The following is a 27,611-nucleotide window of genomic DNA, read 5'->3' on the forward strand; positions in this document are numbered from 1 at the left end:
ATTAAAGCAGTTTACACTTTACATTACATGAATTTTCATTTCAATGAGCCACAAAAATTATGCCTACAGCTTAGCAGCCAAGTGTATGATATAATGGAAAAAGTTAACCATTTTTGCTTACAACAAGAACTCTGCACTCTTGTAACTGCAGTATCTTAACTTATTCACAACAGACTAACTCTTAATATACGAGGTGCGGCTAGAAAAAAACCGGACTGATGCTGGAAAAAACATTTATTTACAATTATTTACAATTTCATGTTATCTCCTTCAATGTACTCTCCTCCTCGGTCTCTGCACCGCTCCATACGAATTTTCCACTGTTCATAGCAATACTGCAGATCATTTTCGGTAAATCCGTACATTACTTCCGTCGCTTTTTCTTTTACTGCTTCAACAGTCTCAAATCTAGTTCCTTTCAAAGCTGACTTGACTTTAGGGAAAAGAAAAAAGTCACAGGGGGGCCAAATCAGGTGAGTAGGGTGGATGATCTAAGATGGGAATGTTGTGTTTTGCCAAAAACGTCTTCACTGACAACACACTGTGAGCTGGGGCATTGTCTTGGTGAAGGATCCATGACTTTTTTCTCCACAAATCGTTCCGTTTTCTCCGTACTCGCTCACGTAGGGTAGCCAGGACGCTAATGTAGTAATGCTGATTCACTGTTTGTTCCTCTGGTACCTAATCAATGTGCACAATCCCTTTGATGTCAAAAAAAACAATCATCATCACTGGTGTCTTTGCGGCCACCTTTAAATCGTTTAAACCACTCAAACACTTGTGTTCGCGATAAACAATCATCGCCGTACACTTGTTGTAACATTAGAAACGTTTCACTTGCAGATTTTCCTAGTTTGAAACAAAATTTGATGTTAACACGCTGTTCTTTCTGCACACTCAACATTTTCCGACGCACAGACAAAACGTCAACTACTTAAAACAGACGCCACGGGCAGACTGAGTGCAGGAGGCAGATGAAACTCGAGCAGTAGGCGGAGCGAGAGTCACGTGACAGGCCACGCGACTTTCAGCCTTATTGCATTCGTTTTATTGTTTCACCAGTACTAGTCCGGTTTTTTTCTAGCCACACCTCGTATGTAACTGTCGGTAAACAAACTACAAATTCAAACGTTTCTAAATCAAACAACTTAATAATTTAAGCACCTACTGGCATAGATGTAACTAGCATCAAGCACTATAGTGGCAGTTATTTGTTAACACAGTAAACAGATTATGCTTCCATGATATATTTGTCTCATATTTATGTGTACCTGACTTGTTTCACATACCCCAAATGTTTTCCTTCTTAATGGGCCAAGAACATGAATGAAAGAAAGAATGAATGAATGAACTTCCTAGCTTTTGGAATAAATCCTTCATCAAGCTAGAGCACACACCAAAACACACTTGTGAAGTGCGTCTGAGTTACTTCAAACATGCATTTAAAAACTAACTTTTTTGTATTCTGCTCTTAGTAACTGCAGCTGTTTTCATCTACTTCCTTAAATTTATTCCTCTTCAGGCAAGTGAGATTAAGTTATTTTACCTCATGTGATCGACCTTGAACAGAATCTTCAAATAATTCAGTCAGACCTCGTGTTCTTCCCATATCACCTGCAGCTTCTTCCTTTACGAGTAACTTCGCAAAGTCCAAGCCAGTGTTTTGTAGGTCTCTGTATGAACCTTTTGCTTCTATTTCACCCTGAAATGACAATTACTGCTAGCACTATGAAGTTTTTTTCACTATGAATTATCTAAAATTAATTTGCAAGATTATGTCCTAACAGACACGCATTACTTATTAGTTAGCAGCAGCAGCAGCAGCAGCAGCAGCAGCAGCAAGTTATATAAATGCATCCTTTTATAATTAATAATTTAAATTTATCTCACAAACAAATGGCTAGAAGGAATTAGAGTAATTAAGAATTAAATAGTAAAAACTAAGCAAAGGATCCACACTAAAGTCAAAGAAACAAGAATGGAATGTTAACAAAGAATGAAATTTAAGTTTACCTCAATGTGAAATTTGCCTTATGTTATATTCCTAACACCAGTTTCCTGTTGCTGTTCCAACTTCATACTTTCCCTTTCCATACAGATACAACCGATGTTGGTCAACATTTATTTGAATGATAAAAAGACAGATTTAATCTTTTATATGATTAACAAAGGAAGCTGTTATTCAAAAAAATTGTTCACATGAATAAGAGCATTTACTTTTCTGAGACGAAAAATATTACAAATAAATGGCATTTTAACTACAAATTTATCTACTGCTCCAGTTCTTCTTCATTTATGACATGTACATGTTTAAGTCAATTTTCTGAACTTTTTTCCAAACATATCAGTTTATTTAATTATTTACTTGTTATTTAACTGTAGCATATTAAAAAACTACATTCCCAGGTTCCGAACAGGGATCAATTTATAATACCTTCCAAAAATTACCTTGATTTGTAGGGCAATTATTTAATCCTTTCAAACAACAATCTTATACAGAAGGAAAAAAAATTGAGAATTCAATTCCAATAGTTTGTGGTGAATAATTTTATTGTGGTTCTTAGTCAGCTTCACCATCCAAACCCAAAGACAACAGCTCTTACGTCTTCTGTAGCATCAATGTAGAGCCATCAACAATGATTAATAACATACAATACTTTATTTTGCCTTCTGTACATCCAAAGCCCTTCCCACGAACCATGGACCTTGCCGCTGGTGGGGAGGCTTGCGTGCCTCAGCGATACAGATGGCCATACCATAGGTGCAACCACAACGGAGGGGTATCTGTTGAGAGGCCAGACAAACATGTAGTTCCTGAAGAAGGGCAGCAGCCTTTTCAGTAGTTGCAGGGGCAACAGTCTGGATGATTGACTGATCTGGCCTCGTAACATTAACCAAAATGGCCTTGCTGTACTGGTACTGCGAACGGCTGAAAGCAAGGGGAAACTACAGCCGTAATTTTTCCCGAGGGCATGCAGCTTTACTGTATGATTAAATGATGATGGCATCCTCTTGGGTAAAATATTCCGGAGGTAAAATAGTCCCCCATTCGGATCTCCGGGCGGGGACTACTCAAGAGGATGTCGTTATCAGGAGAAAGAAAACTGGCATTCTACGGATCGGAGCGTGGAATGTCAGATCCCTTAATTGGGCAGGTAGGTTAGAAAATTTAAAAAGGGAAATGGATAGGTTAAAGTTAGATATAGTGGGAATTAGTGAAGTTCGGTGGCAGGAGGAACAAGACTTTTGGTCTGGTGAATACAGGGTTATAAATACAAAATCAAATAGGGGTAATGCAGGATTAGGTTTAATAATGAATAAAGAAATAGGAGTGCGGGTTAGCTACTACAAACAGCATAGTGAGTGCATTATTGTGGCCAAGATAGACACAAAGCCCATGCCTACTACAGTAGTACAAGTTTATATGCCAACTAGCTCTGCAGATGATGAAGAAATTGATGAAATGTATGACGAGATAAAAGAAATTATTCAGGTAGTGAAGGGAGACGAAAATTTAATAGTCATGGGTGACTGGAATTCGTCAGTGGGAAAAAGGAGAGAAGGGAACACAGTAGGTGAATATGGATTGGGGGGAAGAAATGAAAGAGGAAGCCACCTTGTAGAATTTTGCACAGAGCATAACACTTGGTTCAAGAATCATAAAAGAAGGTTGTATACCTGGAAGAATCCTGGAGATAGTAAAAGGTATCAGATAGATTATATAATGGTAAGACAGATTTAGGAACCAGGCTTTAAATTGTAAGACATTTCCAGGGGCAGATGTGGATTCTGACCACAATCTATTGGTTATGAACTGCAGATTGAAACTGAAGAAACTGCAAAAAGGTTGGAATCTAAGGAGATTGGACCTGGATAAACTGAAAGAACCAGAGGTTGTAGAGAGTTTCAGGGAGAAGAGCATAAGGGAACAATTGACAGGAATGGGGGAAAGAAATACAGTAGAAGAAGAATGGGTAGCTCTGAGAGATGAAGTAGTGAAGGCAGCAGAGGATCAAGTAGGTGAAAAGACGAGGGCTAATACAAATCCTTGGGTAACAGAAGAAATATGGAATTTAATTGATGAAAGGAGAAAATATAAAAATGCAGTAAATGAAGCAGGCAAAAAGGAATACAAACGTCTCAAAAATGAGATTGACAGGAAGTGCAAAATGGCTAAGCAGGGATGGCTAGAGGACAAATGTAAAGATGTAGAGGCTTGTCTCACTAGGGGTAAGATAGATACTGCCTACAGGAAAATTAAAGAGACCTTTGGAGATAAGAGAACCACTTGTATGAACATCAAGAGCTCAGATGGAAACCCAGTTCTAAGCAAAGAAGGGAAAGCAGAAAGGTGGAAGGAGTATATAGAGGGTTTATACAAGGGCGATGTACTTGAGGACAATATTATGGAAATGGAAGAGGATGTAGATGAAGATGAAATGGGAGATAAGATACTGCGTGAAGAGTTTGACAGAGCACTGAAAGACCTGAGTTGAAACAAGACCCCGGGAGTAGACAACATTCCATTAAAACTACTGACGGCCTTGAGAGAGCCAGTCCTGACAAAAATCTACCATCTGGTGAGCAAGACGTATGAAACAGGCGAAATACCTTCAGACTTCAAGAAGAATATAATAATTCCAATCCCAAAGAAAGCAGGTGTTGACAGATGTGAAAATTACCAAACTATCAGTTTAATAAGTCACAGCTGCAAAATACTAACGCAAATTCTTTACAGGCGAATGGAAAAACTCGTAGAAGCGGACCTCGGGGAAGATCAGTTTGGATTCTGTAGAAATGTTGGAACACGTGAGGCAATACTAACCTTACGACTTATCTTAGAAGAAAGATTAAGGAAAGGCAAACCTACGTTTCTAGCATTTGTAGACTTAGAGAAAGCTTTTGACAACATTAACTGGAATACTCTCTTTCAAATTCTGAAGGTGGCAGGGGTAAAATACAAGGAGCGAAAGGGTATTTACAATTTGTACAGAAACCAGATGGCAGTTACAATAGTCGAGGGGCATGAAAGGGAAGCAGTGGTTGGGAAGGGAGTGAGACAGGGTAGTAGCCTCTCCCCGATGTTATTCAATCTGTATATTGAGCAAGCCGTAAAGGAAACAAAAGAAAAATTCGGAGTAGGTATTAAAATTCATGGAGAAGAAGCAAAAACTTTGAGGTTCGCCGATGACATTGTAATTCTGTCAGAGACAGCAAAGGACTTGGAAGAGCAGTTGAACAGAATGGACAGTGTCTTGAAAGGAGGATGTAAGACGAACATCAACAAAAGCAAAACGAGGATAATGGAATGTAGTCAAATTAAATCGGGTGATGCTGAGGGGATTAGATTAGGAAATGAGACAAAGTAGTAAAGGAGTTTTGCTATTTAGGGAGTAAAATAACTGACGATGGTCGAAGTAGAGAGGATATAAAATGTAGACTGGCAATGGCAAGGAAATCGTTCCTGAAGAAGAGAAATTTGTTAACATCGAGTATAGATTTAAGTGTCAGGAAGTCGTTTCTGAAAGTATTTGAATGGAGTGTAGCCATGTACGGAAGTGAAACATGGACGATAAATAGTTTGGACAAGAAGAGAATAGAAGCTTTCGAAATGTGATGCTACAGAAGAATGCTGAAGATAAGGTGAGTAGATCACGCAACTAATGAGGAGGTATTGAATAGGATTGGGGAGAAGAAGTTTGTGGCACAACTTGACTAGAAGAAGGGATCGGTTGGTAGGACATGTTTTGAGGCATGAAGGGATCACGAATTTAGCATTGGAGGGTAGCGTGGACCAAGAGATGAATACACTAAGCAGATTCGGAAGGATGTAGGTTGCAGTAGGTACTGGGAGATGATGAAGCTTGCACAGGATGGAGTAGCATGGAGAGCTGCATCAAACCAGTCTCAGGACTGAAGACCGCAACAACAACAACAACAACAACAACAGCAACACATCCAAAGCTTCAGCAATAAGGGTGGATTATGTTATGAACTATTTATACACCCAAACTCAGTGTGTGTCTTAATTTTTCCAATCACAAAGCCCCACATAATTGCACACACAAACCAGATTGAATAATTTTTCTATCTCTCAATGCCAAGGTTTTTTATGCAGGTGGTAATGTGGATATGAGTAATTTAACAGGCTTAAAGATGGTGCAACCTGACTTTACGCTTTCTCACTGTTCAAGGTGACAAAAATCCTGGAACCAACAGGAGGTAGTACTGTAGACCATCAGGTCTATAATCTGAAAGTTAACTTCTGAGCCACCAAGATACAAAATATGACCACTGCCCACTGCAATGTTGTATGTTGTCTTGCCTAGTGTCGCTGAGGGCATACGACTTAAGAGAATACGAGCTGAGCAGAGATGAATAGGGGATCGTCTAGCAACTAAAAGTGGTGCAAATGCAGAAATCCTCTGTCTTGAGTGACTTTGACAAAAGCCAGATTGTAGCCCAGTGCTTGGATGTCACCATCTCAAACAGTGAAACTGATCGTCTGTTTGCATGCTACTGTCTTCAGTGTCTATGGAATGCGGTTAAAGAAGGCTGAAACCATGAGTAGGCAACAGGAAGTTTGATATCCATATCTTATCACAGAACATAGTGATCAGAGGCGTGCCCACACTTTATAACAGTATAGGCTGTGATCTGTGGCATACCTGATTTACTGTGCTGGTCCAGAGCACTAGTGTGTTGATGCAGAGCACACTGTTCAGCACACACTGTTGAACATTTTGTTGCACAGCTGAGGACCCGTTTATGTTCCCATGCCTTAACAACATCAGTTTCGATTACAGTGAGCATGGGATCATCAAGATTGGAGCACTGATTAATGGAATCAATGTCACTTTGTTAGACGAATCCTGTTTATTTTTAAACTGGGTTGATAAAACGTCCAGATATGCTATCATCCAGGCTTACAGCTGCTCAAAACATGCAGTGCACCATGGATCAAGCCAGTAGGAGCAGTATTACGTTATGGGGGCATTCACCTGGGCTTGCATGGGGCCTGCAGTAGTAATCAAAGACACCATAATAGCTGTGGACTACATAAACATTATTAACGACCACCTTATGGTTTATGGGTTTCCAATGGCAAAGGCATCTTCCAGCAGCTTACATGAAACTTGATGTTATCTCCTTGAAAGTACTGTCCTCGGCTAGTAATGTACTTATCTGAACATTGAACCCATCACAAAGCATTTCTGGAAGGCTTCTTTCGGAAGGGGCTGCTCTGCTGTTACCACCTCAGTGTCAGAAATGCCGTCTAAACTTTCTCCTTTTAACACAGTTTTAATTTTTGTGAAGAACCAGAAGCCACAGTGCTAAATTTGGTGAGGAAGGCAAATGTGGACCAGCTAACCCTATCCAACCAAAAGTTTGTGAATAAAAAGTGACACACAACAACACATTTTCATGATGAGGGAAGCCATTGTCCTACTTTTCAGATCTTTTTGTGCATAATTACATGAATGGTGCAGTATGCCTTTGTAAAATTTACCTTTCTTCTCCTTTGAATGAACTGATCTTACTAGGCCCTTAGTATCTCAAGAAACAATGAGCACAACTGATTTTCATTGACTAACATGCCTTTTTAGGGTTTTAAATTTGGCTGGTTTTCTATTGGGAACTCTGAATTTTCACCTAAGGGCTATACCCATAGACCCATCTCATCTCAAGTTGCATTTTTGGACATTAAGTCCAAGTCTAAATGAAGATGGCCCAACTGTGTGCAAACTCAATTTTCTTTCCTTTCCTCGCTCAAAATTCTGGGAACAAATTTTGCACTTGTCTCAGTTTCAACTGATAGTTCATAATTGGTTGCATGCATCTGTACAAAAGATTAAGTTTGCTGAGCTCTCCAGTAACTAGCAATTTTTGCAGGTTTTCTTTGGTTTTCTCAGGCTGGGCATCCCAAATATTGCTTATTTTCTACTGACTCATTTCCACTTAACTCACTCATACAACTTGTAAACAGTCTTTAGAGTTACAGCTTTGTTACCATACACCAATTTCAACATTTCATATGTTTCTTTAGCACTTTTTTTGAAACTTTAAACATAAATTAAACTTCACACATTATTCAAAATCCCTGATACACAAAATATACAGTAAATGCAATCTCACTCTTGCATGTCTGGATGATGGCCAAGAATCCAGACCGTGTTTCAACTTGACACTGCCTGTCTCAACATATCAGGCTATCTGAAAAATTACAACAAATAGTTTTGGTGTCAACAGTTACCACTGAAAAAACATTCACTGTATTTTTTATCACATCTTGTGCATTCTGTGAAAGGAATGGTTTAGGTCATGACATCTGACATGCAACCACTTTTCAGCTTTTGTCAACACAAGCAAGTAATCAGTGAAGGTAAATGGGTACCTCACAGTGTGAAACTCCATGGCAATATGCATGGCAGCCTGGTTTTGTTGGATACCCCATTTTACTGTTTAAGCAGTTATTTAATGTTCCAGTCTGCCATGCACCACTTCCTCTGTGTGGTCAGCAGAAGTCTATTCTTTTAATATTGTTATTCCATCTTGAATTTTAGTCTACTGTAGCCATTAGTGGCTAAGGGCAAGTCAAAGCCCTGAGTAAACATACTGTTTTCTGACAATAGTGTTGTGGAGTGGGTCTGGTGGTCCAGTCGTACCATTCGTTTTCTGGTCTGAACGTGTTTGCAGACTCATTATTGAAAAGCACAGCTACTTCGTTTTACAAGGCATGGCACTGTTTCAAAAGAACTGTGTAGGATACAGTGACAAAATTTTTAGATTTGTTTATCACAACATTTTACTGAAATAGCTTTTTAGGAATTATTTTGTATTCATTCAAATTGCTTGTACAGTATAGTAATGAACTGTTTTTTGAAAACCCATACTTACATTTCGTAATATCAAAATCTGATCTGCTTGTTTTAAGAACTGTAGCTGATGAGTTACCAACACACAAGCTTTATTTCTCAATAGACCAGAGATGCAGCCATCAAATAAGTGCTTACTGACATGAGCATCAACTGCTGACAGTGGATCATCTAGCAAATAAATGTCTGCCTTTCTGTAAACAGCACTGGAAAAGAAATAGGTAATTTTAGACAAGTATTTATATTTTCATACTATTCATCATATTGCAAGATAAAAATTATTAAATTTATGAAAACCATCAGATCTACAGCAGAAAAAATATAATGTTCAAACCAGGCTGCATAATTTGTCCATACACATTTTACATCAAAACAAACATATTACAGTCTTTGCAATTTTCATTGCACCTACTGGACTGTGCTTCACGTCCAGTTATACTAAAACACACAGGTTTGTGAACAACAGATCATTGTGTGTTTTCAGATTTTGTATAGATTTACTTTTCTGTATCTAATGTTTACACTTTTTTACTTTTGCAACTTGTGATTTTACTCATCAGAGAAACTGAAGAAAGTATATCCTTGATTATGTGTTGCAATAGTTTAATTCATCACTAAATGTCCAAACATTTTGATCATGTAGTCCACATGCTCAGGCCTCTCGTTGACACTGAACTGAACGGACAATGGAGGTAGATGGTTAGTGTCAAAAATACTCCATTTTTAGTGTTTCTCATTTGGTATTTGTTTGCACAAAGATGCTGACAAACCTGAAATATTTTCATTGAGTACTGGAGCAACCTGGCCTTAGTTAATTTTTTTAAAGATTAAGTCATCAGCCAAGGCTATGGTACAGTAAAGGTTAACATATTGCAAAAGCATCTTCAAGTACAAAATATTGTTGACGTATCAGTTGAGAAATTCGAAAAAAACAAATATGAAGACCAGCTGCATGGTGTCACATTCAAAATATAACAAGAGTTAATCAACATTAGTATTGGATTTCTGCACTTACCGAGCAAGGTTGATGCGTGCCTTCTGCCCACCACTTAGCGTGACACCACGTTCACCAACCAGTGTGCGGTCACCATATGGGAACATAGCAAAGTCTTGTTCTAAAGCACATGCCTTCACTACCTTGCGGTATCTTCTTCTGTCAAATGGTTCACCAAACAATATGTTTTGACGCAATGAAGCTGCGAACAGCCACGGTTGCTGTGAGGCATAAGATAGTTTCCCTTTCACACACAGTGAGCCAGAGCATAAAGGTAGTTCATTCAAAATTGCCTGGAGTAACGATGACTGTAACAAATTATTTTAAAAATCAGTTTTTCCACTATAAAGCATCTTGTTTGAATAGTATCACCAAGGAATCAAAGTAAAGCTTACATAATTTGGTTCTAAATTTATACCTACAAATCAAACAAACACTAGAATTGCAACATTACTAGCATCTTTTTGAAGTTGATGCTAAATGATCTAAAAACCTTTGTTAGGTTGAAATGTGCCCTATTGAACTTCAAGCAGCAGTCAGCTGATTGTGCAGAGCTGACTCAGATGTTATAATACCAAAAATTGGTGTAGTGATTTTGTAAGTGTGATTCGGGCTTTCTTTAGAGGCACATTTACCACAATAGAGCAAAAACAGCTAAAGTTGATTTTCTGTCTTGTCAGATCTAAAATGGTATTTCAGTTTTACATTTCCATAAAAGATTAAAATTTCATTTGCAAACATTTTTTGCACAATGGAGAAAAACATTAACAACAACTTAATAATTCACAGTTTTTCATTAACATATGCTATGCACAGAATTACTTTGGCTAGAATTGTTACCAACAGTATGTGTGTTGTATTAATTACAACATGAAATCTACATCTACATTTATACTCAGCAAGCCACCCAACAGTGTGTGGCAGAGGGCACTCTACGTGCCACTGTCATTACCTCCCTTTCCTGTTCCAGTCGCGTATGGTTCGCGGGAAGAACGACTGTCTGAAAGCCTCTGTGCGCGCTCTAATCTCTCTAATTTTACATTCGTGATCTCTTTGGGAGGTATAAGTAGGGGGAAGCAATATATTCGATACCTCATCCAGAAACGCACCCTCTCGAAACCTGGCGAGCAAGCTACACCGCAATGCAGAGCGCCTCTCTTGCAGAGTCTGCCACTTGAGTTTATTAAACATCTCCATAACGCTATCACGGTTACCAAATAACCCTGTGACGAAATGCGCCGCTCTTCTTTGGATCGTCTCTATCTCCTCAGTCAAACCGATCTGGTACGGATCCCACACTGATGAGCAATACTCAAGTATAGGTCGAACGAGTGTTTTGTAAGCCACCTCCTTTGTTGATGGACTACATTTTCTAAGCACTCTCCCAATGAATCTCAACTTGGTACCCGCCTTACTAACAATTAATTTTATATGATCATTCCACTTCAAATCGTTCCACATGCATACTCCCAGATATTTTACAGAAGTAACTGCTACCAGTGTTTGTTCTGCTATCATATAATCATACAATAAAGGATCCTTCTTTCTATGTATTCGCAATACATTACATTTGTCTATGTTAAGGGACAGTTGCCACTCCCTGCACCAAGTGCCTATCCGCTGCAGATCTTCCTGCATTTCGCTACAATTTTCTAATGCTGCTACTTCTCTGTATACTACAGCATCATCCGCGAAAAGCCGCATGGAACTTCCGACACTATCTAAATGTGGAGAACAACTTGTTAGTACTAAGAGAACCTAATGATACTAACAACTGATTAAATTAAGTGCGAGACTTTACCATTTTGAATGAGATGGAGAACAGATATTGACAGTAACATGCACTAAACCATACCATTAGGGAGATGCAACATTTTTCTAAACCATTTCAGATAATATAGAGACAGTTTAAGAGGAACCTGAAGGATTTATATGTTGTGCAGACAAACTATGAAAGACATACACACATCACACATCACCAGAAAGAGGAAGGTTCAAAGTTTCTTACTGACGAAGACACTAAAGCGTACATTCCACATGGGCACCGTACATTGTAATCCACTTCACTCGACACACAAATCAACAGGCCCCTGTTTACTGAATCAAAAGCTTCAGCAAATTGATTTCTCAGCTATTTAAGAGTAGCTGCCATAGGTGAGGCAAAGACTGTCTTATATACTCCAACAGAAAAATATTGCAATGTGTGAGGGCTGGTGACCTAGGAGGTCGAAAACATTAAACAAGATCTTTTTGTTCATCACTCCCAATCCAATGTCACAAGACAGTGTCATTAAGATAATGGTGCACCTTGAGGTGGAAGTGAGGAAGGATGGCATCATGCATAAAATGAAATCTTTGGTTTCTTTGTGAAGTTGAGGAAACAAATTTTGCAGCATGTCCAGGTACAACATTCATGTTGGGATTTACACCGAGAAAAATAAAGACCCATAAATTTTGTGAATGGAAACAGCATAAAAAACTGTTTTAGTGTGTATCTTATGCTCAGTCACAACTCCAGGATTTTGTAACTCCCAAATTGTTACACTATGGCAGTTTACTTTATGAGATAGATGAAACCAATTCATCTGAAAAGGTGAGTCATTTGGATAAAGTATCGTCTGCCATATCATGGAAAACTGAAATGCAAAATTTGAACCTTCTGTTACAGCTACAAGAATGCAATTGCTGCAGTAACTGCAATTTGTAAGGCTTCATATGTAAGTGTCATTTCAGAGCACACCTCACCATTGCTTGAAGAATGGTAAGTTCCTGGCCTGCCCATCTTGTCAACTTCCGAGGGCTCTGTGTGAACGTATCTCCAATATGTTCAATATTTTCATCACATGCACATGCATCACATGAAATCAGCTTCGAAGAATTTTGTACACCAGTCATAACTGTGTGTGAATTGCAACATGCAAAATAATCTCTCTTGTGGAGTAGTTGCCATGTTGTGTCAAGCAAACAACAGCACAGCTGTGTTAAAACTTTGAACCTTCCTCTATGGAGTGACATGCACAATGTGTTTCTGTCTCTTATAGTTTGTTACAGGCAAACAATTTAAATTTGTTTTTTAACCACCCACTATTGGTTAACTGTATCAAATTACTTTAGTTTATGTCAAACCTGACACCTGATCAGTGAAACTGTAAATAAAGCTGCAGTCCTTTTAGTGATGTGGCCTGTAACCTACATCTAGATAAACCACTCTGCAATCCACATCTAACTGCCTGGCAGACAGTTCACACAATCACTTTCTGACTATTTCCTAAACATTCGACACTAATAGCATGTTGGACGAATTAACACCTAAAGCTTTCAGTGCAAGGTCCAATTCATTGTTATTACAATCATATTTCTCCCTATGTAGATGCGAGTAAAAATATTTTCACATTTGGAGGAGTAAGATTGTGACAAATTTTATGAAAAGACCTCACTGCTATGAGAAATGGCTTTGGTTTAATGACTTCCATCCAAGCTTGTGTATTATATCCATGACACACACTACCCTACATCATGATAATTGGAAATGTACTGCCCTTTGAACCTTTTCAATGTCCCCCAATCCCATCTGTTATGGATGCCATACCATGCAGCAATATTTTAGCAGAGGTGGAAAGCTTTGTGTACTTTTTTTAACTTCTGGTGTTATGATTTTTTGAGTCCTATTTTCTTAGTTATTGTTTATTTTACTTATTTACATGTCCAATAAGTAAAATAAGTAATAATCAAGATGGACAGCTGGATGAATGAGTTAAAAGGGACAAAGCTATGAGGTCATCAGCCCCAGATATTAGAGAGGGACCTCAAAGGGCAAATCCTAATTAAACTCAATCGCTTGCAAGAATCAGGAAAGCTAAGGGATAGAAAAAATAGAAGGGGGCACAAAAGGGTGAATGTGGGTGAGTTACCCTGCCCAGAATGCCACTGGAGGCCCCCAGGACATGTTATGGAACTGGAGAGACACCCTCTGCATCTGAGCAATGTTTCCACACCCTCCACCACCACAAGAAAACTAACTATACAGCCAGTATAAAATTTCAGGAAAGAACAGTGATGACTGTCAACCAATAACAGATGTAAACGAATAAGAATAATTTAAAAAAGGTTGGAATGGCTGGAGCCAGGCTGGACTATCAAGCAAAGGCAGCTATGGGGCACCTTGTTTCAGAGCAGGCAACAGGACACCCCTCCAGTCCCTGAAGTGGATGACAAGGCGTATGTACCATATGTCACAGGGAGGAGGAGAAACCACCTTCATGGGCAAAATGTAAAACCAAAACAGCCGCTGTGGCATTGTCCACTAGTACCAGAGATAATGTTTCAACACGTTTGAAGTTTCACAATAAGGTGATCAAATTAAAGCAGACCAATAGGATATGGGTCACCATGAGAAGCATCACACAACAGTTCTCTGGCCTGTGTAGTCCTTCACTGTTGCTGACACTGATCATCACCTGGAGCAGGAACATGTCATCTTTGGTCATGTTGAGCACCATGGTTTAAGCATAATCTAATGAGCTATATGCTGTAGCCAAGGCGTGGGTGAGTAGGATGAGGGGGGGGGGGGGGGGGGGGGGGGGAAGTGTCTACCACCTCTGTCATCTAATCACTGATGGCTGCCACCTTGCATCAGGACTCTGCAACTGCACCGACACCAGCAGTTGCCACCACCAGCATGCACTGCCTGCCTAGTGGACAAACTGCTGCCACTGGCAAACTGCTTGCCTGTAGCTCCTACCCCACAGAACAACAAACTTCCCTCCAGCTGTGATTTCACCCCTATAATTGATAAGGAAATTACTTTTTAACCAGGGATATTTTACTGATGGTCCGCCGCACAACTCTATCCACTCCCACCTCCACAGTCCATGTCCTGGCCAGGAAACTGCACTGTTCATCCTGACTGGCCAGCAGGCGACTCACCCATAACTTAAGGGCCAGATCCCAATCTCTAATTTACATTAAGAATGGTACCATAAAATATTGCTTGCTTAATGGTGAAATTATTTGAAATTGTTAGTGTTGAGTAATTATCACAGTTTTCCACTAACCTTTCCTGATCCCACTGGTCCAATTACTGCAACAAGTTGCTTGGGTGTCACAGTCAAGTTAACATTATTTAATGTGTTTTCTGTATTATTTATAGACCATTTTGCTGATGCCTCCATTAGATCAATTCCTGCATCATCATCATCTGAATACTGAGTGATGGAATCTACATTGTGTTCTTCCATGTAGTCTGGTAACTTTTTTATTTCATCATTCATTAAGAATCTCTGGAAAAGGCATTTGTCAGCAATTATTTACTATTAAGAGAAAATACATGTTCCAACAAAAAAAAAAAAAAAATATATATATATACGTACTTGTACTCTTTTTGTTGATACCAAAAATTCAGCTCCAAAAATAATTGCCTTTGGAAAGCAGTCACCCATAGTATCAGCCAGAAGATTATAGTACGCTATTACTACAAAAACCTGAAAAATGAACATTTACTGAGTGAAAGAAATTGTCAATGAATTGAGACACTTCCATTTTATCTTCTAAAAATGTAAAGATACTGCTACCTTTTCTGCTGTTATTGCTTCACCAAGTAGAACATAGGTCACAATGCTGATGAAGATAGAAAACCTTGTAACAAATATTCCAAAAGATGACATTGTGCAGCGGACATAAGCAGTTGATCTAATAGAGGCTGTTTCCAACCTGAAAGTGATTAAAATACTTTTTCTCTCTCATTTGGAAAGCCTTACAGCAGTGCATTTATATATATATATGTAAACACGGATATTCAAAGCATTCCATATACACACCTTCTACATGCTTCAATTAACTTTGCAAAATAGTTCTCCCATGTATACAACTTTATAACTTGAATTCCTGAAATAATTTCATTCATTAACCTAACCCTTTTGTCAGATCTCAAAGCTGTTTTCATTCGGAGGTATGACATCCTTTTCCCCAAAAGGCCTGCAATAGAAACATGTTTCAACATTAATTTAGGAAGCATATGCCTAATGCATGCATTTATGAAAATTAACAAACTAAGAAAACAGTCTTCACTTTTCATGTAATTGTTAAATAGTGACATATGAAAGGCAGATGAGAAGTTAAACTGCCAAAATTGCACATGCGTATAAAGTTAATATGAAGGGACCCCTAACAGTTAATGAGAATAAGTAGTTTGAAGCCAGGGGGAGGAGGGGGGGTTGTTCAATCTGTTCATATAACCAGATAAATTACTAATGCTCTCCACATGTATTTTGTTAGTATAAAATCTACTACTACACAGCAAATTCAAACTTAACAATCCTTTCTAACAAGGGAACCTCCCCATCACACCCCCCTCAGATTTAGTTATAAGTTGGCACAGTGCATAGGCCTTGAAAAACTGAACACAGATCAATCGAGAAAACAGGAAGTAGTTGTGTGGAACTATGAAAAAATAAGTAAAATGTACAAACTGAGTAGTCCATGCACAAGATAGGCAACATCAAGGAGAGTGTAAGCCCGGGAGCACCATGGTCCCGTGGTTAGCATGAGCAGCTGAGAAACAAGAGGTCCTTGGTTCAAGTCTTCCCTCAGGTGAAAAATTTATTTTTCGCAAAGTTATGATCTGTCCGTTCGTTCATTGACGTCTCTGTTCACTGTAATAAGTTTAATGTCTATGTTTTGCAACCACACCGCAAAACCGTGCGATTAGCAGACGAAAGGAGGTGCCTCTCCAATGGGAACCAAAAACATTTGATCGCAAGGTCATAGGTCAACTGATTCCTCCACAGGGAAACACGTCTGATATATTCTATACGACACTGGTGACGGCATGTGCGTCACATGACAGGAATATGTTGTCGACCCACCTAACTTATACACTTGGCGAATGGGTAAAAAGATTCTTCTACCTGCCAGATTTAGGTTTTCTTGTGGATGTGAATAATCACTCCCAAAAAAGTGACGAAAACATAAGAGTGTCACAAACTGCAACAAATGAATGAACAGTTTCAGTCACATAGTTTTCCTTGTGCTCTGTCAAAACATATGTTTTTAACGTTTTCAAATTTTTCCGTGTGTAGACCGTCAAATCCTGCATATGTCCAAGCAAATCTGAACATGTCCTGGAATTTTGGAGAGCAAAGTTGATTGTGTGTGAGTGCCTGAACTTCGATAATTGCCTGAAAATAAAAAAAAATTAAACTTTTCACTCTAAGGAAGACTTGAACCAAGGACCTCTCCTTCCGCAGCTGCTCATGCTAACCACGAGACCATGGCACTCCTAAGTTTCCACTCTCCTAAATGTTGCCCATCTTGCACATGGACTACTCGGTTTGTATATTTTGCTTATTTTTTTCATAGTTCCACACAACTTCTTCCTGTTTTCTTGATTGATTTGTGTTCAGTTTTTCAAGGCCTATCCACTATGCCAACTTATAACCAAGTCTGAGGAGGGTGCGAAGGGGAGGTTCCCTTGTAAGATAAAGAAGCTCACAGTCAAAGTTTTCTATGAGCTATCTAATTGTCAAGAAATTATAAATTTCGTCAATAAGATCAGTCTCTTGATCAAAGTAATCTGCCAGATGTGCACCCATGTTGTTAATAGGTAAATTAAGTCTTTGGGAAGGGTTTTACTGATGATCACACTGTAATTCCTACTTGTGATTGGCACAACCATGTAAAAATGGCAGGTATACAGATGTGAGTGAAATTAAAATGAAGCCTCTGCAGAATAAATGGCACTGGACTTTATGGGGAACATTAGATTTTGTAACAAACTGAACTGATGGTACTTTTGTCTTTGCCTCTGTAAAAACTGTTTAAAATTCTGCGACAGCAAAACCACAGTGTGTCATATTCTAAATACGAGTCCCACATGGCATATACAGTCCCACAATTTCTTATAAAATTATTGAAAATTTTCTATTTTCGTACTAATACTTCCTATCCCTGAATTTTGAAAAAAGCAACATTCCACTTGCAGAGATGGTAGTTGACTCATTTTAAGGTTTTTGACAATTGTTTTACGATACAATCATAACCAGTTTTGGCCCTCAGAAATAGTCTTCAGTTGCTACGGGTGGCATTTGGTTAACAATTTAACTGGTAGAAGTTGATGGAAGTCTGATGGGTTCAGCAATTTTTGGCTGTGGTCAAGATTAGCTAGCCGACAGTACTGTCAGAGTGACCAGTTCTTGGAAGAAAGCAAAGGTCACATCCATCTATGATAAGTCCAATATCCTTGACATTAATTTGTTGGAGAATCTTAGAACATATGAGCTCTAACATAATGAGGTATCTTGGACAAATGATATCCTCAGTGCCAACCAGGATGGATTCCAAAAACTTCGGTCATGTGAAACCCAGCTTGCACTTCTCTCACATGACTTTCTGAAAGCTTTCAATCAAGGCAGTCACATAGCTACAGTATTTCTTGATTTCTGTAAAGCATTTGACTCAGTTACATGCCTAGGCTTATTGTCAAAAGTATGATCATATGGAGTATCAAGGAAATTCGTGTCTGGATTGAGGACTTTAGTAGGGAGCACAAGCACGCTATCTTTGAGAGAGAGAGAGAGAGAGAGAGAGAGAGAGAGAGAGAGAGAGAGAGAGAGAGAGAGAGAGAGAGAGAGAGTGTTGTCAGATTTAGAAGTAACTGAAGGTGTTCCCAGAGAAGTGTTGGAGGGCCTCTGTTCATCTTTTATATTAATGACCTTGCAGACAATATTAATAGAAACCTCTGACTTTTTGCAGATGATGCAGTTATCTACAATGAAGTACTCTCTAATGAAGCTGCATAAATATTGAGTCACATCTTCATAAGATTTAAAAGTGGTGCAAGGATTGGCAACTTGCTTTACATGTTCAGGAATTTAAAATTGTGCTCTTCACAAAATGAAAAAACTTAGTATCCTATGACTAAAACATCAATGAGTTACTGTTGGAATCTGTGTGAAAACCTTTGTAGCAATATGAAATGGAATGATGACATAGGTTCAGTTGTGGGTAAACCAGGTAGTAGTCTGTGGTTAAATTGCGACTCTTGGCATATACTACAATCACCTATGTATGGCTCCTTAGGTATTGTGATAATATTTTATCAATCTACAGCATGCTTAGAGGCATTCAAACAATCACTCTTCCCACACTCCATATGTGAATGGAATGGGAAGAAACTAATAACTGGTACAATGGGACATACCCTCTGGTAGATAGCATGGTTGTCTGATGTGTTAATTTGTTGCACTTCACTGTATCTAGTACCAATTCCTTCCCTGGTGACAAGTGTACTTAATTGCTGTAGTCAGGGTCTTTAATAAAGATGTTAATACATATGACAAATCAGTTTTGTTTACACACAACATTTCAGATTTTTTTAAATTTGGTGTGGAAGCATGAAGCACAGTTTATGGTGCCAGCACTGCAAGGGGAAGGCATGGTTTGTTTCCCATCCCACGTGACTCCTCACCCCACAGTGGTTCATGTGAGGACCAGCCTTGCTTCCTCCAGTCCCTGCTCCACCCTTCTGTCAAATTACAGGTAGGTATCAGTACATATTCTGTAACTGCTGGTCATGTGAGACCTCAAGAATGCTATTGTTTATAGTGGAGTGTAAGTTGATACCACATACTCTATTTCCAGAATGCCTTTGAGCTCATTAGCAGCATAACCTGGTAGATAGACAAGATACAAGTTAATGGACTTTCATGGCAAGTAAACGATTATTTAATTCTATACTTTTGAGTGAACAGAAATTGCAATGTGCTATGATGTAATGTAGCAGATAGTGCTGTAGTTTTAGCCTTTTATGCCATACAAAAAAAGGCTTTATTAGAACATCAGTTGGCTGACATTTTCATTTGCAATCTTTAAGCCCAACAAAGTATACCCTGATGCATGTAACTGAAGTATTTAATGTATACGCAGTTTTTGTAATGGTACCAATTTCTTTTAAAAATGTACAATATTTCCATGTCTCTAAGATGAACTCCAGGGGCGTGAAAGGGTTAATCAGCATGTGTTCATTACTCTTAAGTTAACGACATGTTTCCTGACCATTTAATGTGCCTAGGAAAACATTGTTCACATTTTATTTGCAATCTTGGCATCACAACATGTTGCTATTGACAAATAGCAAGGTTCTTAGGGTTATACACTTAAATAGAAATAATGCTTCTTCAGACAATTATCAGAGGTGCTGAAATTTAGCATACAGTTACTCTCCATTTACAACATTTGATATCATTTAGGAGTAAAGGAGACCACTCTCCAAATAGCAGAAGCTTATTAGAGTCTGCAATAGGAACACATAAGGGAAACAAAACTTGCTAGCTAGCTGAATAAATTTTATTGAGCTACAGTACGTAGATACGAACACATGCAAATATGCATGCATGCATATATTACCTGCTATTTATTGAGTGGTCTTTCCTTATCATTTAAAATGATCCATTTATAGTATATGCTTTTCATTGGACCTGTATACAGAGAAAGACTTTCACCCTGACCACTCATACGAGAGCATGCCTCTGAATTTATGTGGAAACTCAAAGCATTTTAAACAAAACATTAAATCTTACATCTTTTGCATGAAGTCTACATATTTGCAGTACTCTGCCACTAGAGGGATCTGAAATTTAGCATGTAACACAGTGATGTCTTAACATAGCTATGTCAGTGCATGAGAAACAGCTTGCTGTAATCAAGTTCATCCACACATGAAGCACCCTCTCCTTCAGCATTAACAAGACAGACCACACACAAACACTGCATTATCTGCAATGCTGACACATTGTGTTTATTGCCATTCATTATCCTCCATACAATCCCAACTTGTCCCCATGCGATTTTCATCAGTTTCCAAAACCTGATAACACCTTCAGGACCTCATGTTGATAGTGATGAAGCAGTGCATACAGAGGTGAGGTGGTGGCTGTGAACTAAAAAATCTACAGTTTAAGTATCAACAAGCTGGTCTCTCATTGGGAGACATGTCCATTGTCAAGGTGACTGTTGAAAAGTAAATGTGTAGACACAAAGAATAAAGATGCAGAATATGAATAGTATTTATTTTATTTAAAAAAGCTCTGGGTTTTCACTTAAAAATTTGTAGGCATAACTTTTCAGTATGCCCCCTTGGTATGTAAACTAAAGTCTTTGGTGCCATCTGTGTGCACTAAATTTTTGGCAAGAATCAAACCTTTTGATAGTTAATTTTAGTTGACCTGCACAGTTAATCCACATTGCTTTAGTTTTCATGTACTGCACAATTCCAGCACACGTTTTTAGTGTGGGAGTAACAGCTACTCTTGAGTGACAAAAATTGGTAACTCACCTTGAAAAGGAATAAATACTAGCAGACAGGAAACACCTGCTAATGCAGCAACCCCTACTCTCGTCCACATGAAATAGGCAACAACAACCATCTCCAATGGGCCTATCCAAAGGTAATGTACAAAAAGAACAGAAGGATCAAATCTGTTCATGTCATTTGCCAATAGATTTACAACTTGTCCAGCTACTGCTCCACCTAGAGCAGCTTGACTCATTTTCATTGCCTACAAATAGAAAAAAAATTGAGCAGTGATGTCAAACATAAGGCTCAAGTGTACATTCTATTACATACCATTGTTCGCTAAGGTAACTCTACGAATTCCATGAAAAAGAGAAAGGAATCTTTCATGTAGCATTAGATATTTTATAGCATGCAAGAAGAGTTCCAAGAGGAAATCAACCATTACATTAACACATTGATAGTTTATCATAGGACAGATTGAGTGTCACAGATTCCACACACACTCAAGATTATACTTGGTAAAAAATGGTCACCTCTATGGTATTTACTTTTTGCTCTTATAAATAACTAGAAATATTTAGCATATAACAATATGATTTTTACAGCGTTTTGGCCAGTTGTATTTTAACACTCTTTAAATTAGTTGATACCTAGTTAATGAAAAGAGAGTGCATATTATACTGCAAACTATTATTGCTTCAGAGGAAAAGATTAGTTACTAATGTTATCAGTTACAAGGCTGTGGAACTGCATTAAATACACTCACCTTTCTGTAAAGCAGTGAACAGCAAGCTACCCGTATCTTCATTCCCATGTGGAACATTGCATGGGATAGGGGATAGAGTATAAGTGATGACACCACAGAGCAAGCAACCATTCCAGCAGCATACATATATGCCGCATGCAGCTCCACTTCGCCATCATGCATGAAGTAACGCAGAAGTCTCCCAAGGAATAGAGGCTGTGCCACCCTAAGGAATCAGTGTGAAGATAATTTCTAATCCTTTAATCCTTTTAATCCTTCATTTAAATACAACTTAGCATTACAGTAAAGTATTACTGTACCCAAATAAAAATTCAAAGTCTTTACTAGTATTCAAATACAGACCTATATTTTACATATGAAAGACTTAGGTATTTTAATTATTAAGAAAACTAGGTATATTATAAAGTTCATTATTTTCCTCTTTTACGAATACTGGTATTAAATTCAGACTAGCAACATTTCTGGCAACATTATTATTTTTCCCAAGCAAAACAGAGTGTCACAAACATTTTTTGTGACTAACTATAATAGTCTTAAAAACCTAATTGATGAAAGCACTGTCTTTTTCTTATATTCTTGTATAATTAGAATGAAAAGGTGTCCGGATGTTTTCAAATAATTATAACACCAAATAAATACTCTATGGTATGTTTTCATTACCTATCTGACATGCAGCAAGCACTGAAATTCATTGAGATGAATAGCGATGTTTAGGTTACACTGAGCATTCCATTTTAAGTTTATTAAAAGTTTATTAATTATGCCTACATTTTACCAAATCTGAAGGTCTCTGCAACAAGCCTTGTACCATCAAATATCTGTATAATATTCCCACTGCCACAACATACAGATGACTACCCTTCACCAACATCTGCCATGTCTAATTTTCTCTTACTGGTTATGATAGCTTTGTGATTACTCATGTATTTCACTATCACTATTCTTTGCTACTATTTGAGTGCTCAATGACTGCATTGTTAGTGTTCATACGGAACTTACTGTACTGAATATGAGAAGGTGAATTTATTATTTTTTTAAAATAATTATTCATACTCTTTCTGAAAATAATACTTATACTGAAAATTATGTGGGAAGTATTTCTAGTAGTCAAGCCCATAATCAATCTGTCAGTAGAATAATTCAAGAACTGCATGGCCATTTTGTAATAATGTTCCACCACCTTAATCATTTTGACATGGTAAAACTTCAGACATACATTTAAATGTAAAACTTACCTCACAATAAGTTCAGCAGACATCTGAATAACACCATAGAACAATATTTTAAGGCCAAAGCATTTAACAATAACATTTAGCAGCTTGGGTGTACTATTCCTGGTGTGTGCCTTTTTTACTTCCTTCCGCCACAATCTAGGGAATAAAAACTTTATTAGGCTAACATACCACTAGTGATGGAATTCCAACATCAATATAACCACTCAATTGAAGTGGAGATATCCTTCCTAATTACAATCAATAGTAAATGTGACATCGTGTAATCAAATTTAACAACAGTTATTTAATTAACTTTTATTTATTTAATAAATTTCCCGAAGAGATTATAAAGATTACTAAAACTTATTTAGAAAGGCAAAAGGTAACTGTTAAACAATTGTTAATTCCATTTCTGTGAAGCCTTACTACAAAGGTCTAGAGGAATGCTGACTCAATTTTCAGGGAAACAAATTGCAGTACACAAAGTGGAAACCCACCATTGCAAAGCTCATGTCAGCTGATAGTGTAATTTTAAATTAGGAAATAATCCTTGTATAGTGCATGTAGTGTATAGTGCATGTAGTGTATGCAGCAAGTCAAAATCAAGAAATAAATAAACAGTGTAGCACCAGGTTTTTAAATTATTGAATAACCTTTTTGTTATTTATATTATACACTCAGGAAAAACCAAATGAAAATGAGCTGTTTTAAACAGACTGGCCTTTTATTCAGGATGATTTAGGCACCAGTCTCCATCCGGCCATCCTGAATTATGTTTTCTGTGGTTTCTCTAAAACACTTCAGGCCAATATGAGTGATTCCTACCATAGGGCCACAACAGATTACTATACTATTCCATCCTTAAATTAGACCAGGAAACACAAATGCCTGTGTACGATTTTTCTTAAATTGCTATGTTATGACATGTCCAGTGTCATTTTGACACCAACGATGGTGACTACTAGAAGCATTAACATCTGTCCTTCCACTAACAATTCTTAATACTAATTTATATATAAGGAAAGATAATGTATTACATTCAGTACCAATTAAAATTGTGTTTATAGACATATGATCTTGTCTGCAATTGCGAGAAAGAACTTGATATCTTGCTTTATCTAATTTCTCACACTGAAACCTCCAGATGTCAGACCCTCAGATAGGTACCAAATGTTTTATGTCAATGTATTATCAACCAGAACTCTTTAGTTCATACTATGTGCTGGTGGCCAGTAAAATGGGCATATATGTTAATTTTAAATTAACACCAGAGCTACAGAGCACTTGAAAAACCATAACTTAGAAGCTAGTGGATATAGCTTCTGTGGAGAAGTTTGTAGAGCATTAAACTGTCTTACCAAGGACCCTGGGTTCAAGGTCCAATGATAATTTTTTAAATGTATTTTGTGTAAAAGTGTTGTATGGATCTATTTATACTTCTGCACATGATTCAGTTGTTTCTTTATTCTACTGTTCCAATTTTTTATATTTATTCTGTGAAACTGCAAATGAACTAACTGCATCATGAGTTATGTCTGTTCTGTCACAGATGTCCAACAGACCACCACACCTATCTATACAAATGTACTCTGCAGGTTTGCTACTTTCAACTAACAGAGCAAAAGCAGACTGCCAAAAGAACTTTGCCACAAACACTGGGAAGTCCTGTCACATGTCAGCAAAATGTTTCCCATGTAACAGTTTCACACACAAAAGAGTTACCAGTGGGGTTTGAACACAGGACCTTTGGTACAATGACCTCCTGCACTACCATCTCACCCACATGATATATACAAAACAATCATTGAAAGATACAATTTTTATGTACCTGTAGTTCTTGTGTTACTTTTAATTACTTTTTATGCATGTTCTACTGGATGACAGCACATAGAATGAACTAAATCGGTATTTTGATTGATAATCTATTGACATACATTTGGTACCAATCTGAGTGACATCTGAAGGTTTGGTTGTCAGCTTCATTTGGATTATTTAAATGTGGTAGAGAACTTAAAATGAAAAGAATTAGTCCAAGAAACATACTTAGGAAAAAAAATTGAAGAATCATGTCTTTTAGAGATGGAGTTTTAAAGAAAAATGAAGACAGGCAGGGTTGTGCTGGCGTACAAGAAAGGAAATAAGGATGATTTCAACAACTGTAGATCAGATTCACGAACAGAATTTTTGTTTCTCAAACATCCTGGGCAAGCTTTTGTATAATAGATTCATTGATTATCTGGATAAAAACGGAACACTTTCAGAAAAGGTGAATCTATGGAATCAGGTATTGCCAGTATGGAAAAATATACAATTATTAGCAAAACAACAAATTATCTTCAATGTTTTTGGTTTTCATCAAAGTATTTGATGCTATTGCCCATGAAATACTGATACAAAAGTTGGGAAACTGTCATTCAAATGCAAGCAGGAGAATGGATACACTCATATTACAGGAAACAATATGGAGTGCCACAGTGTTTGCTAATAGAGTTATTGCTGTTTAATCTGTTTAAAAATGATGACTGTATCTAAGAGAACGAAGAATATATGCTGTGCAGATGGCGCATGGCAATACTTAATGACCCAACTGTAGAATATTGTTAGAGGAGCATATATTCTGCTAATATTGCAGCCCAGTGGCTCATGAAATATGAACTGGTTATGAATTGAGAACGACAAAGTACAAAATGTTGAGACAAGTTTGCTTGTGTAAGTTTAGAGGTCGAAAATACAAAGCAACAAGAAGTATAGTGTACTGGAGTTAATTATTATTGTGAATAATGGGCTGAAATGGAAACATTAATTCTAGAATGAGGTCATCTCCTCTTGTGCTTGGTAGAGCACTTGGTCATGAAAGGCAAAGGTTCTGAGTTCAAGTCTCGGTCTGGCACACAGTTTTAATCTGCCAGTTTGTCAATAGAATAATTTAAGAACTGCATGGCCATTTTGTAAGAATGTTCCACCACCTTAATCATTATAATGGAGCCAAATTTCTTACAGACAGGCAAACCTATGCTGTATCCTTGTCCATCACTACTCCACCCTGCCCCCAAACTCCTTGCCTCATAGTTCATATCCCTGAATAAACTTTGATGCAAGAACTGTCCCATACATCCTCTCATGGCCACCTATTCGAGTCCAATCACAGGCCTCTATCATCCCATATGAAAGGTAAGACTACCTGTGGAAGTCACCATCTACAAACTAAGCTGTAACCACCACCCTGCTTTCTACATGGGCATGACAACTCATGCTGGCTGTCTGGATGAATGTCCACTGACAAACTGGGAAAGAAAACTAGACCAACCAGTTGCTGAACATGCTGCCCAACACAATGTGCCTTACTTCAATAACTATTCCACAGCCTGCACCATCTGGATCCTTCCTACCCACACCATTTTTCTGAATTGTGCAGGTGGAAATACCCCACAGTCATGTAATAATGATTTAATAAACAAAAATATATTTAACAGTAAGATTACTCATTCTCAGCAGGAATTTTAACGTCCACAGTAAAATAAGTAATCTATTATTGTTTCTGAATATCCATTACAATTATGAAAATGATATGTTGTGTTTACATTCTGCTCCTTTACATGCACAAAGTTTCAAATATTAAGATAGTTCCCTCATATGAACTTAGTATCTCAAATTTAACCATTTCCTCCCAGAACCTCAAATAATGAAATTTTTTATAATCAAAAATATTAACAATGCCTAAATTATTTTGATTGCATCAAAACAAAACTTTGGTGAGTTGTCTCAGATGTAAGAGTGAAAAAGCAGTTCTAGTAAATGTGACTTATCTTTGGCAAAATTAATCTTTTGTGAATTCTTTTTGCATCTTACTAAGTATTCAGGAATAACATGTAAAACCCTACAATAAGCAGAATAGTTGACAATTCTACTTTACCTTTCAAATTTATCACCAAGATAATCGGATCTGTGTTCCTGGAGTGGTTCATACAAATCTTCTTCTTCTATCTCCCTCTTAAGTCCTATCTTGAAAAAATCTAAAGTCCACCTAGAAAAAAAAATTTCCATTCAGCTTTTAATGTGAGAATAACTCATGTTCATTCACTTTCCTGTCTAAGTTACAATTTCAAAATTGTGTACATACCAGAAAGTTAGTGCGGAAAGTGGATTTGCCGTTGATCTAGGATGTGGCTGTCTGCCATGTTGTTTCAGCTCTTCCATAATATGCCCAGCTTGCTTCTGCAGAAAATTGACAAAAACTTGCAGTAGTTATTAAAATTTAACACTTTATGATCATGAAACAGATTAATGAACTAGTCTCACTTTCTTAGTCATTTATAATAAAAATTTAACTAGACAGATAAATCTACCACATCCTATTCAAGTTCACGTTTCTTATGCTTACAATTTGACCATTAAAATTACCAGTTCAGTTGGTGACATACTGACCTGTAAGTTAAGTGTTGAGAGATATTCAGGAATGAGTAATAAATGA

The 27,611-nt window shown here is 37.6% G+C and overlaps 1 protein-coding gene across 1 annotated transcript in view; it reads right to left on the reverse strand.

Annotated features, from left to right (window-relative positions):
* LOC124595159 (ATP-binding cassette subfamily C member 4-like) overlaps nt 1–27,337 on the reverse strand; it is a 119,287-nt gene extending 91,950 nt beyond the window's left edge. The window contains exons 1-12 of the mRNA XM_047133769.1: nt 27,261–27,337; nt 27,054–27,164; nt 23,162–23,296; nt 21,927–22,131; nt 21,200–21,422; nt 15,687–15,843; nt 15,441–15,579; nt 15,240–15,350; nt 14,925–15,149; nt 9,892–10,178; nt 8,899–9,082; nt 1,547–1,702 (exon numbers count right to left, since the gene is read on the reverse strand). Of these exons, the coding sequence (XP_046989725.1) occupies nt 1,547–1,702; nt 8,899–9,082; nt 9,892–10,178; nt 14,925–15,149; nt 15,240–15,350; nt 15,441–15,579; nt 15,687–15,843; nt 21,200–21,422; nt 21,927–22,131; nt 23,162–23,296; nt 27,054–27,164; nt 27,261–27,337 (2,010 nt within the window). The remainder of the gene's footprint in view (nt 1–1,546; nt 1,703–8,898; nt 9,083–9,891; nt 10,179–14,924; nt 15,150–15,239; nt 15,351–15,440; nt 15,580–15,686; nt 15,844–21,199; nt 21,423–21,926; nt 22,132–23,161; nt 23,297–27,053; nt 27,165–27,260) is intronic.
* Between the last annotated feature and the right edge of the window lie 274 nt (nt 27,338–27,611).

The sequence above is a fragment of the Schistocerca americana genome, chromosome 2, assembly GCF_021461395.2.
Source record: "Schistocerca americana isolate TAMUIC-IGC-003095 chromosome 2, iqSchAmer2.1, whole genome shotgun sequence".
Classification (NCBI taxonomy): domain Eukaryota; kingdom Metazoa; phylum Arthropoda; class Insecta; order Orthoptera; family Acrididae; genus Schistocerca; species Schistocerca americana.